The 16,194-nt window shown below is 34.7% G+C and overlaps 1 protein-coding gene across 1 annotated transcript; it reads left to right on the forward strand.

The window, feature by feature from the left end:
- The first annotated feature begins 3,066 nt into the window (after positions 1 to 3,066).
- LOC143589729 (uncharacterized) lies at positions 3,067 to 6,124 on the forward strand. The gene is made up of 5 exons (XM_077070412.1): positions 3,067 to 3,171; positions 3,348 to 3,992; positions 4,740 to 5,140; positions 5,269 to 5,478; positions 6,002 to 6,124. The coding sequence occupies exons 1-5, from the start codon at positions 3,075 to 3,077 to the stop codon at positions 6,122 to 6,124; spliced, it is 1,476 nt and encodes a 491-aa protein (XP_076926527.1). The 5' UTR covers positions 3,067 to 3,074.
- The last annotated feature ends 10,070 nt before the right edge of the window (positions 6,125 to 16,194 follow it).

Genomic DNA, 16,194 nt, shown 5'->3' on the forward strand with positions numbered 1-16,194 from the left:
TGGTAATAAACTATAAATTGTTTTTGGTGTCGAAGGCTGCTCGTTAGTACATAATTAAAGTGTTTATTGTGGTTTGTATGCAAGATAATAAAGCTATACACATAATTTAAAGAAAAATACAGTTATAACATTTATTATTAAAATATGTTATAAAAATTCATTCAGATTCACACCGTAATTATAATGTAACTTATTAGAAATATTTATTATTTTTATTTTTTTATTATTTGTAACTTAATCATGCTTCTCATTGCATTTCAAGGATATTCCATTTTCACATTAATTAAAAAAAAAGTTAATCCGGCTAAAAGCCATTTATCATGCTTCCATAAAATCCAAAATCTTCGTTTCTTTTTTTTTCGTAATAAGTTGTTAAAATATATTTATCGATTAATTATATATTCCAACAGCTTCCCATAATAATAACTAATAGCATGAGATAAGTATTCAAAATTTATACATTCTTTATCTAATACTTTCAAGTTTCAATTATTATAAATAAGAATCACTACCTTCACCTCATGCAGCTTTAAACATTTTAATATTCTAACTAACTCTGAATAACCACTATTATTTTGAACAATGGCTTTAAGATTAATATGTATTTGTCATTTTCCTAGCAATTACATTCATATGAAATGAAACAAATCATTCTATTAAATTTTAATTTTTGGTTTTATATATTACTTGATTATACAATTGTTAATTGTAAAATATAAATTCAATTAAAAATTTATTATACACAGAATATTAATGGCAAAAAAATTATCACGATCAAACCAATTTCAAATTCTAAAGATTATATCATAAGGTTTTTGGGATAATTTTTGAATAGAAATAAGCGGATAATCTTAAATATGACGACAGTTATTTGTAACATATTTATTTATGTACACCGAAGCAACGCAAGCGGTTAGACAGACGCAACCCCAACGGTGGGGCTCCTCCAAGAGTTAAAAGTTAAAAACCACTTGTTAACATTATTCCGTCAGCGGCAGTCAGTTATTTTTCCTTCCTCTTCCCGCCATATTCCCCTGTTTATTTAATCGGTTTTACTAATTGAGCCTTTATTTCATCGGTTTATTTTGATTTTATTTATATCTAGTAACAACAAAATTGTTATTGCAAATCGTCTGATCCTCTTTTACATTATTTTGTGTTGTTAGGGTTTATTCGATGATTTGTATGGATGTGTTTTCCTATCGTATTGAGAAGAATATAAATTATTATGTGCGTTATATATGCTTCATCATATAATTTGTATAGATGAATAAACTATTGTTCCAAATTTGTTGTCTAGGATACAAATTAACAAAATCGTATTCGAGCAATCATAAAAAATTCTGTAGAAATTTGAAGCTGCAAATTATATATATATATATATATATATATATATATATATATATATATATATATATATATATATATATATATATTATGATATATAACTGTGATAATAAGCTTGTATTCGCTGTATTATTGAACAAAGTTTAAGCAGCAGATATTATTCTTCTTTCTATTTCCTTCGGTTATAATGAATTTTTAATAGTAAGTACTTTTGCAAGCGTCATTTTAGGAGTCTTTCAATACGGCATTCAATATTCGCAGTTAAGCACAATCCACAAGCATGAAACACAGTTCTGTTTCTGCAGCAATGTTCATTTGTAATATTTATTGTACTTGTTACTTTCTGAAATATAATTGTAATAAAAAAGTCCTACACATAAGTAGGGCCAGGGAGGGTGAGACAAGGCGAGCCTTACCCCTACCTACCTAGGGGACGGAGACGTTGAGTTTAGGTTAATGTTTCAAAATTTTAATTGGTTGACTCCGTTGGTGTTTTGTAACTGAATTTAATTACTTGTGTGTGCCGAAGAACTTTGCTGATTTGCTTTTCTAACCTTGGTATTGGTTGCTATAAGAAAAAACAGGCAGGTGTAATTACCTTGTACATTTGTAGGATGCCAGCTTAAGTTCCGTTAGAAGTTGGTATCATCTTGTTCTTTGTAAAATCTCTGCGGGATCAGTGATGCTGCGATGTTGGTATGTGATGAATTATATAAATGCTCTTTTAAAAGTTATTCTTTTAAATATTTGACTAATAGTAAAAAACCTACTATCAAGTCAAAACATTATAATTATTGCGGGAACTTTAAAATAGTGTTTGCAGATACCAGAAGTAACTAATAGTAATACTCCCACTCTTTCAAATCGTTTTCATTTTTTTAGTCTCTTTTGAATGTTACTTTCTGTTTTCTTTTTTTCCATACAGGGATCTGCTTCTTTGCTGATGTTAGATATATCGTTCTGGTGTTTCTTCCTTGAAAAATACATATTATGTGAAATGCTTTTATGACAAGGTTAATTGTGAAATGGCAAGCAACATAAACAAGGGCACATTTTGGTAACTTACAGAAAAATCATGGTTCCTTCCACCCTTGGGGCCCAGTGCTGCTGCCTTCGCTTATGTCACCCTCTTGGAGTGCATAGAGGACACGAGTTCTATAGGAGTTCAATCTTATCAAATACACCTAAGCATTTTGGTAGAAACAAATGTATCTCTTTCATGTTTTATGTTTTCTCTTAAAAGTATTATGATGCATACTGCATGCATATGGTGGATTTTAAACACATGATCTGTGCTTCATATCACACAACAGAGTTGGTGAAAAATATTACTGTGAAGTTGCTAGAAATGATCTTTGGCTTTCCGATTAGATCTTTGGTTTATTAATATAACTCGAATGAGAGACAAGAATTGTACGCTAGTCACACGTGTATTGATACGTAAATTTAGATAAAGCCCATTTTGTGAACATATCCCATCTGGGAAATAATTTATGTAGATTTTATCATTCATGACACCTTTATTGCAATCCTCATCAATGGTCGAGTGTGGTTCTTTCTTCTATGCAAATGTCGCTTTCTGCATCTCTTGACCTGCATTTGAAGTTATTTGACTGAAATTCTTCTTAGGTGAATATTTGCTCCAATTTTTATCTTAGTTTCTGAGATATTTTTGTCATCTATGCAGGTTTCTTTCAGAAACAGGAGATCAAGTTCTTTCAAACAGGATGGAGCATAGACACATGCCGGATCAACTCATGATACCACAGCGTTACCAGCATGAGAACAATCATCCGCCTGTCGAACAGCCTTACATTCCTATGGGTAACTTATCCTTACTCATATAAATTTGTATATCTATGAAGTAAATTTCAATGCTTACCGGTAGCTTGTAGAGTTGGCATTTTGTGGAGGGATGGTGGGGTCAGTTAATGTGCCAAAACGGTTTAAAACTACTTTATTTTGGTATCTTTAATATATTTATCATTGACCTTTTGCAGTAAGGGGTGTTGGCAAGGAAAATGGTCATTTCGTCACTCCAATGTATCATCCAACAAGAGGTGGACCCAATTCTAATTCTCATTGGGATTTAAGAGGCAGATCAAACGAGTATCATTCATCAAACTTTAGCATGGAAATACAACACTTCCCTCCACCATTTATAAGACCTCCTTTTGATCCCTATACACACACATCAACCAATGGAAACACATCTTTCGCACCAGTGGGTCCCGTTGGCCATATTGGTTCTGCATCTGGAGGGCCACGTAAAAGGAAGACCTATGATGCATATGAAGGTAGCTCGAGCAGATTTTATGGTGCAGGGAGTTCATCTAGTTCTCATGTGCCGGTTCAAGAACCTGCTGTGGACGGTTTTAGTTGGACTCCACATAGGGGATCCAATCTCTCGATCAATGGTCAGGATTTGATGAGGAATGTTAAAAGAAGATATGACCCCGAGTTGGAACCTTGTGTGACCAGTGCTCATGTGCCCGACTATGGTTCCCGGTTTTACCAACCAACAACACACTCTGCAAACTACTCTGTCCCTGTCCACCCTGTCAATCTAAGTGCTGATGTTACTGGTCAAGCGTGGAATATTGTTTCTTATGGTGCTTCCTTTCACCAAAGGACCCCACATCCAGGTAAATCATATTTATTTATTTTTCTAAGAATTGTTGAACTTTTGGCCATGTGAATACGAAAGGATGATGAGCAGGCTAGAGGTCACAGTATTAGCTGAGTGGTTAAAACGGCCGGGTTGGATTGACCCACCCACCTTTATGTCATTTCTTACACTTGTAAATGATTTAACTTGTTGACGATAAAAATTACAGGTGTAAACGAGCCGATCTCAACTAGGCTCGAGCTCGGCTTGGTTCGAGCTCTATTTCTAAAGCTCGAACTTGTATGCGTTTATTAGTTTTTAATTAACTTTTTTCTACATTTATAATTTATTTTTATATATAGTTAAATTACAACTATTTTAAATAGAACTTACATAAATTATTATTTATTTTTTTTTGTTATAATTTTATATATATTGATAATTATTATATTAATATATATTTAATATAATATATTAAATAGAAGTTATATAATTTATTGGCTCGTTTAGGCCCGCGAGGCGACTTGCGTCGATTCGAGCATTTAACGAGCCGATCTCCAGTAGCACAAGTGGCTTGGCTCGTTTACACCCCTAATAAAAATGATTTAGAAGGTTGTACGCGTTACAAGTAGACTTTGAGCTACTTTCAATTCAATTGGCCTGTTACGTTTTGAGACAAAAACACCTAAATCGACCCATCCAAACGGGTCAAAATTTCCACCTTCAGTTTTAACTTTTTTTCATGATAAAGAGTTTTTTTAACAAATTGTTCGTTGAAATACAGATCTTAATGACCCGAGACGTGAAGCAAGTCAGTTCTATGCTGGAGGGAGTTCTTCCTCACAGAATCCCCATATTTCCCATTTTCAGCCGACTAATGATGGTCACAATTACCATCATCAAAGAGTAACACCTTTTTACAGAAACGGTCCTAATTATTACTGTAATTACAACAATGGCGGTCGTTCTTCAACAAACGAGCTTCAGTTTCCTTCAGAAAACATATCTTCCAGATATTCAACGTATTCTGCTGCAGGAGTTGGGGGTGGTGATGGTGGTGTTTACAGAAGCGGTGGGCCACGGTTAGCAGTTGATGCGATTGATTCGCGTGATGAGTTTGAACTCGTAAACTTTCCCGATGAGTATGAAGATATGAGACTAGACATTGACGACATGAGCTATGAGGTTTAATTGCTACTCATTTACTTTCATAATCTAATTTTGAGGTCTGCGTGACTATGTCGAGTATGCCACCTCATCATTCCAATGTGGACATTCTTATTAAGTTAAAGTTTGTGTTTGATTTACTACAGGAGTTGCTTGCACTTGAAGAAAGTATGGGGTATGTGAGCAGTGGCTTGGCTGAGGATGGGATGGCTAAATGCTTAAGGGAAAAAGTATATTATTCTATGGATCAAAGTCATGATACTTGTCCTATATGCCTTGTAAGTTATAAATTTATTGTTATTGTTTATTTGCTATTATTATTAGGCAAATTGGAGATAAATAATCCCACCTTTTTTGTGTATTGGCCGATAATAATCTCAACTTTAAAAATCACTACCAACCTTTCAACTATTTTTGTCTCAATGGACCTCCGTTAAGAAACACTTAACGTCGTTAAATTTTTTCCCGAGTTTCAAACCGATGTTTTCGGGCTTTTGATCGGAAAAGGATATACGAGTCCACTGATGTAAAACTTATCTCGAAACGGTGATCCAAACGACGAAATACTGTTTTAATTCAGGTGTTTGAATTTCCGGTTAACAAAAATTATGCCATTTGAGATAAATTTTACATCAGTCGAATCCTATCATTCTTCCGATCAAAAGCCCTAAAACATCGGTTTGAAACTCGGAAAAAAACCTAACGACGTTAAGCGTTTTTAAACGGAGGTCCATTGAGGCAAAAATAGTTGGACAGTTGGTAGTGATTTTTAAAGGTGGGATTATTATCGACCGATACACGAAATGTGGGATTATTTATTTCCAATTTGCCTTATTATTATACGTTATATTAATGATTGGTTATTGTGATGATAAACAGGAGTACAAGAATGGTGAAAAGATTGGAAGAATGGAAAAATGTGGGCATGAGTATCATGTGGATTGCATTAAGAAGTGGGTAGTGATGAAGAAAGTTTGCCCTATCTGCAAATCCGAATGCTAAAACACATTCAAATTATTATTATTCCTTTCTTTGGATTTCTTGTAGATATGAAGTATATGATTCTTCTTAACCATTTCACCTTTAAAGCTGTTTCACACAAGCTTTTGGTGATTCTTGAATATATTGTTGGTTGATATGATCAACGAAAAACCTGAATGAAAGTTACGACCCAAGTAAAAACAAAAATTAGTTGATTTGAATTGAATGATGTGGAATTTATATGTGCTCATTAGTATCCAATCTATTGAATTTATTGCAATTTATTTGAAATTCTCAATAAGGGTAATAGGGTTTATTAATTGTATTTTCTTGCATAGTTGATTTGAAATTCTCACTTAGGATAAAGGGTTTAAAGGATTGAGTTTTGCAATTCAAAAAGGGCATACAGCGTAGCTTGTTGCCCGTTTGTCTTTTATTTTGATATAAATACTATATTTTATTAAAAATATATTTGACATTTAGATTTTGATGTGTTTGAAGAAAACTTGATTGTTTGTGGTGCGTAGATTCAGGCGAACTTGATAGTGAGAATGAATTGCAAATGATGAATGAAAGTTATGGATCGAGAAATAATTACTTATATTGGATTGGCTATGAATCACACATCGATACAAAAATGTATTTGGACCTAATGAAATGAATCTACATTCTTGAATTAAAATTTCTGTACTTGGTTTGTGCACCACGGGCACTTAGAATAATTATAGTAGATCATGATTGCTAATGTTTCTGAAGTTGTCTGTTGGTTAAATATTAAACGTTTGAAATTGAGGTGGAAAGATCACAAAAATCTATATATATAGTATTAAAAAAATTCATTTTGGCTTATTTCTTATTGGTTGATTTTTACTATATTTCAAAAATAATAAGTCTTCATAGAATTTTTTACTAATAAAATAATTCAAAATTAAAATCATAATAATCATTTAATTTATATAATAAATACTCTTAAATACATTCTTTTTTGCTCATTCCTATTGGTTGATTTTACTATATTCCAAAAATAATAAGCCCTTATAAAATTTGTTACTAATAAAATAATTCAAAATTAAAATCATAATAACTATTTAATTGGATGCGTTTTCTCCTAGACAACCAATTATGGACCCGTATACGTTTCATAACCCTAATTTTCATTCCTTTCTCTCCAACTCATTGTTTGCGAATCACACCATTTTCAAATTATCTTATTTGAATATGTATCTTTCCCTCAATTTAACATGCTTCGAGTCTACAATGCTATCAAGTTCTTGGTGTTTTTGAAGAGTTTAAAATCGACAAATTGGAATCACTGGTTGGACTAATATAAGCAGAAGTTATTGTTTCTTATCTTGAGGTAATCATAATCTTTCCTCTCTATATACTGTTGCATAATTTTGCCTAAAGTTTGACCTTTTCTGTTAATAACATTTTTATTTGGTATCTGCACATATTGAATCAACTGCATTTGCAAATGAATTTTAAATTAAAATTGAATTACTTTTCTTACCATTTGCTAATTTTGAGTCGCAATTGAAGCTTTAGATGTAGAAGATGATAAATTATTCTTTAATGGTGAGTCACTTATGCTCCCATAAATTGTTTTATTCTTACTCCTTTTGTTAGTAAATTATCATACATTAAACACGCGCACCTATGTTGCAAAATCAAATTTAAATTTGGAGATCAGAAGGAAAAGAATTTACAGTAAATGGCAAATTAAGAATTTTCATGGACGGAAATTCCCAAGATAACGAGTTTGAGTCAAAACCATTTGTTTTAAATTGTAGTATAAACTTAAAAGGCAAATTTATTAATGATGCATTCTTAATTTTTATGTTATTGTAAACAAGTCGGTCGGGTTAGATGGAGTAACAGGCCAAATTAGATTCGGGTCAAAATGGGGAATAATGATCATAATGTGTTCGGGTCGAAACGAGTTGTTTAAGAAACTATTAAATCATATTAACTCAAAATAGCTAACTTTATTTAATGAGTAGGATATGATGGGTCGGTTTTGGTATGTATCAACTACATAATATAGACCAAGGGTATAGAAGTCGTAACGCATGCTGTTTACATTCGGGCTTTCTTATCAGGTAAGGCTCATATTAGAAATTACAAATTTGAGACGCCATATGTGGCAAAGATAGTAATGGGCTTGCCTATGTTGATGTATCCAATGATTTGAATTAGGTGATCGTTTTATAAAAGTATCGAGAATTTAATTACAAAAAAAGACATATTACTATTGAACTATTGATAATTTCTTTTAAGTTGATCCTTTCAGAGAGCTATTTGTATTTGAGATTTTTTGAATTGGTACGTCATTATAATAATATTATAGTTCCATCTTTCTTTTTTGATTGGTTAAATGCGACAGGATTTTGTGGATATACATAAATCTTCAGCGATAATATTTGCAACATGATTGCAAGTTGGCCATACTTTGTCGTAGATGTGACAATTTTGTGCATGTTACTACTTATAATGTGTTGATTAATATTTTCATGTAATATGTAATTTTAAGTAGCATTGTAATATAAAACGTAGTTCTATTAATAATATATGATAATTTTATTGTGTATCATATTTTGTTTACATTTTCTTAAATCGGTCAAAATCTAATATGTTTATTTTTCTTTTAGTAAAAAAGTTAGGGCCACTATAACCATCATCTCTTCCAAATTACACTAACATTAATATTAAATATATAAAATAGCCACATTTATTTGGCATAATATATTTATGATGGTTTAAATAGAAATTAGTTTAAAAAATTTGTAATTCCATAAAATGAATTTTTAACACATATTATTGTGACACACTAAATTAAATAAAATATATAGGATTAGTTTTTACAGCAAATTAATTATTCGAGGTAAAACGAGCTAATTTATGAATATTATTGTATCATGCAAAATTAAATAAATGTATATGATTATTTTTCATAACAAATTAATTATTCAAAGTAAAACAATCTATTTTATGAAAATTTGAAGATGTTTAAGTGAATGAAACAAAATAAGGAGCCCTTTTATATAGTTTTTTTTTTTTTTTTTTTGACAGATGGTGTTATGTTCACTAAAATGAATTATTAATTTTCTGATTATTAAAATGTATTTTTATATATGAGTTAAGAACAAACATAACATTTATTTAAAATCATTTGACACAAATAGAAAATTTACAAATTGTTCAAATATATAAGCATAATATATACACACACACACACAATTGACACCTTTAGATAAAAAAAAAGTTTCTGTTTAAGTTTTAGAGAAGACAGTTTCCTGTTGTAGTTTGGTTTTACGATGGTCATCAACAAAAGTCTAGGCCGGTCTATTTCAAGATTTGGCATACTTAAAAAACCTGTTTTACACATGGTCAACTTTATATAGATTTATCAAAATTGAAGAGTAGAGACGAAAAAAAAAAATATTTATTTTAGATAAGCAAGAGAAAGTTGCAAACAAAACAAAAAATATTGTTTATAAGTAAAAATTTGTAGCTTTTGAAGTTTATATTTAAAAGTTTAAAATTTTGTTTGTAAACATTCTACTATGTAATGTCATTTTTTATAAGTCAATGTCTTCCAATATTATGTTTTCGTTTGAATATAACTTACAATTATAAATTATATTGATGTCTCAAAATACATACTAAAAAAATATTGTCATTTGAAATTATATTATGTCCGTGTAATACACGGGTCAATAACCTAGTATGCAAACATTGTAATAGCATTTTAATACTTTTGTATCTAACATTTTAATACAAACCAACTTACAAATTACTAATATACCGATATGATTACCACGTAGACAAACACATGAAATGATATTAATCTCAAAACACAGTAAAAGAAACATATCAAAGATGTTTATATTTAAAGTTTGAATTATTCTCCCTAATTTTGGATATGTCTACGGTTGTCAATCACCATATCCTTGCTATCCTCAAACCAAATTATTTGCCTAACTACTAGCCTCAATTTATTCCTCATTTTTTCCTTTCCTTGTTTTTATTTTTTACTTTCTTTTCCTTGTATTTATTTTGACAAAACCTCCTTGAAAAACTATTAAGAAATATATGAATGAATTACTTGATCTCCATTCTTTTGATGGTATCAGAGAAGTTCAAACATAGAACAAAAACCTAATCGGTGACTGTCACCATGGCCGGTGAGAAACCCGATGGAAACATGAAGAATGAAAGATTACCCGACAAAAACTCGACTAATACAAGTCCTGTTCCAGGTTTGACAAGGGAACAGTACCAACTACTCCTAAAACATTTTGGTGAGAATGTTCTCGAAACTGACACCGCTCGGGTGGCCACTATGGCAGGTAAAAGGGGTTTGATAACGAATGGGTTGTGGACTCTGGTGCCACAGAACATATGACCTATAATGACACCATCCTTAATAACAAAACCACTTGTCCAAATGAAGAACCTGTTGTCATCCCAGACGGAAGTGTCATTCCTGTAAAAGGAAGAGGCGAATGCTTTCTAGAAGGAGGGGCAAAACTAAAAAGGGTTCTTTATATTCCAGATTTTAATTGCAATCTCTTATCTGTGAGCCAACTGACTAAAAATCTCCAATGCTCTGTAACGTTTTTTCCTGAATTTTGTGTCATACAGAAGCTTCACACGAGAAGCTTGATTGGTGTGGGTAAATGCAAGTAAGGTCTATACCGAATGGGGTCAATCAATGGTGAAAGAAAGGCTATGATGAGCACTGGGAATATATGACACAAGAGATTGGGACATGCCTCTAAAGATAAGCTTGTTGCTATTGATTTCCTCAAAAAATTACTTTAAACAAACTTTGTGATTCTTGTCCCAAAGCCAAACACACTAGGCTTCCCTTTTCAAGTAGTTCCATAAAAACAAATGCTTGTTTTGATTTGGTACATTGTGACATTTGGGGAAAGTATCGCACCCCTTCCTTCTCAGGGGCAAAGTATTTCTTAACTATTGTAGACGATTACAGTAGAGCCACATGGGTTTTCCATCTAAGATTTAAGCATGAGGCAAGTAAGTGGTTGAAGTTTTTTTACAATATGGTAAAAACCCAATTCGAAAAACCCATCAAGAAAGTTAGATGTGACAACGGGGGGGAGTTCACATCTAACGACATGGTTGCTTTTTATAACGAACGAGGGATCTTACTTGAAACTACTTGCCCTCACATACCCCAACAAAACGGAGTTGTCGAGCGAAAACAGCGACACTTACTTGAAGTTGCTCAATCACTTAGATTTGAAGCGAATTTACCCAAGAGATTCTAGGGTGAATGCATCCTGACGGCCACCTACATCATTAACCGATTACCATCCAAGGTTATTGATGACAAAAATCCTTTCGAGTTGTTATACAACCGGAAACCCGATTATGATGATATGAAGGTTTTTGGTTGTTTAATATACTATCGAAACATCAACACCAAAGGGGATAAGTTTGAGGAAAGGGGGAGTCCTGGAGTATTCTTGGGCTTTCCTCAAGGAACAAAAGGTTATAAAGTTTTTGACATCAAAAATAGAAAAATCATAATCTAGGGACACAAGATTTTATGAAGAAAAATTCCCTTTCAAAGGGGGCAATTTATCTACGAAGAAGTTGATACTCTAGATCCTTTAAACAAACCCATTTGTGATGCTAGTGAGAACTTAAACAAGTTCACTGTAAATACACCAAACCTTTATGAGTCCATACAAAACATTGATGAACCCATTAATAATAGAGAATCCACTGAAAATGATGATACAACTCAAGAAATGGGCCCACCTCCATTTGATGCAAATCAGTCCATGAATGAAGGATCCAATTCGCACAACATTGGACCTTTGGCTCAGGAAGCTACAATAAGTGATTTGGGCCAGACTTATGATAATCAAGAAATAGACCCACTCCCCCTTGACGAAGCCATCAACAATCCCGAACCTATCAGGACCCAAAGAACAAGATCACAACCGGCTCACCTAAGCGACTATCAAGTAAAACTTCCCTCTTCGGTTGATCATGCAAAGCCCGCACCAAGACAAGCATCCTCAACGGTATACCCCTTATCCAATTTCGTTTCATACAAAAATTTTTCTAAATCTCACAAAGCTTTTTTAGTGGCCATTACTTGTAATAATGAGCCGAAACATTTCAATCAAGCCATTCAAAACGAGAGATGGAAGGAAGCTATGAAGAAGGAGATTCGAGCTCTTGAAGAGAACGGCATGTGGACATTAGTTGACCTTCCGAAAGGAAAACACGTCGTTGATTCGAAATGGGTTTACAAAATAAAGTATAAACCGAATGGAGAGATGGAACGATTCAAGGCCCGCCTCGTTGCAAAGGGGTTCACTCAAATGGAAGGGGTCGACTACCATGAAACATTTTCTCCCGTCGCCAAATTGGTTACAGTTAGAACCCTTCTAGCCGTAGCCGTCAAGAAAAATTGGGTCATCAATCAAATTGATGTTAATAATGCATTTTTGCATGGAGACTTAAATGAAGAAGTTTATATGAAACTACCACAAGGATTCTCTAAAGAAAATGATACGAGAGTTTGCAAGCTAAATAAGTCCTTGTATGGCCTAAAACAAGCATAGCGTAATTGGTACCAAAAATTCACATCATCCCTTCTCGAGCTCGGTTTCAAACAGCAAAGCCGACTACTCTCTTCATTTTTAGAAAGAATCAATGCTTTGTGGCAGCCCTCATCTATGTGGACGATGTTATCATAGTAGGGAACGACGTGGCGAAAATCCAACATACTAAAGATGAACTTGACAAGCGTTTCAGTTCAAAGATTTGGGTACCTTAAAATACTTTCTCGGTATAGAAGTCGCCCGTACTTCTAAAGGTCTAGTTCTAAGCCAAAGGAAGTACATTTTAGATATACTTAAAGATTTTGGACTCCAAGGATGTAAGCCAAGCCCATTCCCGTTTGAGCAGAATTTGAAGTTGGATAAAGGAAATGAAGAACCCAAAATTGATGCTAATCAGTACCGTCGCTTGGTAGGAAGGCTTCTTTACCTACAAGCTACTAGACCCGACATCGCTTACTCTGTTAACATTCTAAGTCAATTCGTGGCTGATCCAAGACAAAGCCACATGGACACAGCACACCGGGTGTTGCGCTACTTGAAGGGAACAGCCGAACAAGGCATTCTCTTGCCTCGGGACGGCGGGTATAACCTTATTGCATATTGTGACTCTGATTGGCATGGTTGCCCTTTCACTAGGAGATCTAGAACAGGATATATTCTACTTCTCGGAGGGGCACCTGTTTCCTGGAAAACAAAGAAACAAGTTGTGGTCTCTCGTTCCTCTGCTGAAGCCAAGTATAGGTCTATGGCCTCTACAGTCAATGACGTTTTATGGATGCGGTGGCTCCTCAAGGATCTAGATGTCATCCTAAGTGAACCAACCACCCTTTTTTGTGACAACCAAGCGGCTAGACACATTGCCAACAACCTCGTTTTTCATGAACGAACCAAGCACGTAGAAATGGACTGCTACTTCGTACGTGAACGAGTCGAGTCTAAAGAAGTTCAACCATTATGTATTGATACCAAAATGCAAATAGCAGATTTGCTCACGAAAGGATTGGGCGCTCAACAACTCCGGTTCTTACTCGACAAGTTGGGCATTACAAATCTACATGCTCCAACTTGAAGGGAGGATTAAAGTTTGAATTATTCTCCCTAATTTTGGATGTCTACGGTTGTCAATCACCATATCCTTGCTATCCTCAAACCAAATTATTTACCTAACTACTAGCCTCAATTTATTCCTCATTTATTTCCTTTCCTTGTTTTGATTTTTTGCTTTTTTTTTCCTTGTATTTATTTTGGCAAAGCTCCTTGTAAAACTATTAAGAAATATATGAGTGAATTACTTTGATCTCCATTCTTTTGAGTTAATCATTCACAATCATTAACTATCAAGAAGGCGGTTTTTGATTGCGGTGGTGACAAAGCTCCTGGGCCGGATGGTTTTAATTTTAGGTTCATTCGGTTTTTTTGGGAGTTGTTCGAGAAGGATTTTGTGGATATTCTTGATCATTTTCATAAGGTTAAAAGTTTTTGCTCGGGGGTTGGTTCGTCTTTTATCACCTTAATTCCTAAGGTAAACAATCCGTCTTCTTTGGGGGATTTTAGACCGATAAGTCTCATTGGTTGTATCTTAAAGACTGTGTCGAAGGTGTTAGTGAATCGACTCAAAACGGTTATGAATAAGATTGTCTCAGAGCATCAGTCGGCTTTCTTATCCGGGAGATATATTCTTGATGGCCCTTTGGTGGCTAGTGAGGTTATTGCTTGGGCTAAAAAGAGGGAAAGAAGAATTTTTATGTTCAAGATTGACTTCGATAAAGCCTTTGATAATGTGAATTGGGAGTTCTTGTTGTCGGTTCTTTCTCAGATGGGTTTTCCTTCGGTCTGGTGCGATTGGATTAGTGGTATCTTGTTGGCGAGCAGATCGTCTGTTCTTGTTAATGGATCTCCTACTTTCGAATTTGGATGTCATAAAGGCATTCGTCAAGGTGACCCGCTATCGCCTTTTCTTTTTATTATTATGATGGAGGCTTTTTCAGGTATGTTGAAACAAGCCTGTGATATAGGTGCGTTTCATGGTATTACTCTTCCTAACGAAGGTCCTACTTTATCCCATCTCTTTTATGCGGATGATGCTATGATTATGGGAGAGTGGTCTTCTTTTAATTTTGATAACTTGAAACGTATTCTTCGCATATTTTACTTGTGTTCGGGGCTAAAGATTAATCTCCATAAATCAGTGTTATTTGGAGTAGGTGTAGAAGATGGTGAGATCGATATCCAAGCCGGTTTCATGGGTTGTAAGCCGGGTAGAATCCCGTTTACTTATCTTGGGATTATGGTTGGAGCTAACATGAATAGGGTGGTTAATTGGGAACCGGTTGTGTCCAAGTTCAAGAAGAGGCTTTCTAAATGGAAAGTTAATTCGTTATCTATTGCTGGTCGGTTAACCCTTATTAAATCGGTGCTGGATAGTCTTCCCACTTATTACTTTTCGCTTTTTAAGGCACCCAAGAAGGTTACCAATGATTTAGAAGCTTTGATGAGAAGGTTCTTATGGGGAGGTTCGGATGAAGTGAGGAAGATGTCTTGGGTGGCTTGGGAGGTAGTCACCAAACCTATAAAAGAAGGGGGTTTAGGTATCGCTCGTTTAGAGGTTAATAATCAAGCGCTGATTACTAAATGGCTTGGGAGATTTCTAAATGACCAGCACGCGATGTGGAGAAGAGTAGTGTTGTCTATTCACGGGACCTCGCGCTGTTGGGGGCTTGCTCCGGTTAATAATGGGGTTCCCGGGGTTTGGAAGAATTGTGTTATGTTCTGGAACAAATTTAAGGTTGATGGTGTGGGTTTTAATAGAGTGATCCGGGCCACAGTCGGGAATGGTCGCCAAGTTAGGTTTTGGACGGATTTGTGGTTGGGTTCGGCGCCGGTTATGGACAAGTATCCGTCCTTATATGCGGTAGAAAAACATAAAAATGTCTTGTTAGCTGATCGGTTGGTGGTCACTGGATCTTCTCGTCGCATTGTGTGGGATTGGCTTAGAGCTCCTTGCTCCCATCAGGAGGTCAGCGAGAAGCAGGAGTTGGAAGATCTCCTTCAAGGGGTGGTGATGGTTGACCGTGAAGATTCATGGTCTTGGGCGGTTGGTAGCTGCAAAGAGTTTGAGGTTTCGGCGATTAAAAGATGGATGGTGCGGTCCGTTGTGGACGCTGGGAGTTCCAGTTTCCAATGGAGCGATTGGGTCCCGAAAAAATGTAATATTTTTATGTGGAGGGCCGTTCAGGATAGCCTTCCAACCAAGCAGGCTTTAGCTAGACGTCATTTGTATTGTGATGATCATAGTTGCGCTTTATGTGAGAGTAATGAGGAATCGCTCGAGCACTTGTTAACCGGGTGTTCCATTTCTATGGCCGTTTGGAATGCGATTGGTTCATGGTGCAACATCCCTAGACTATTTGTTTTTCATGTCAATGATTTGGTGGAAGTGCATAAGGTTTGTGGTGCGACGGGGAATAAAAGGTTGATTATTCATGG

Source organism: Bidens hawaiensis, unplaced genomic scaffold (assembly GCF_021521415.1).
Source record: "Bidens hawaiensis isolate Kalapana, Puna unplaced genomic scaffold, B.hawaiensis_p1.1 tig00037771_1, whole genome shotgun sequence".
NCBI lineage: Eukaryota > Viridiplantae > Streptophyta > Magnoliopsida > Asterales > Asteraceae > Bidens > Bidens hawaiensis.

Bases quoted from the DNA above. Each gene is read 5' to 3' on its own strand.
- LOC143589729 (XM_077070412.1), top strand. From the start codon at position 3,075: ATGGAGCATAGACACATGCCGGATCAACTCATGATACCACAGCGTTAC. The intron at 3,172-3,347 runs GTAACTTATCCT...GACCTTTTGCAG, and splicing joins ACAGCCTTACATTCCTATGG to TAAGGGGTGTTGGCAAGGAA. The intron at 3,993-4,739 runs GTAAATCATATT...GTTGAAATACAG, and splicing joins CCAAAGGACCCCACATCCAG to ATCTTAATGACCCGAGACGT.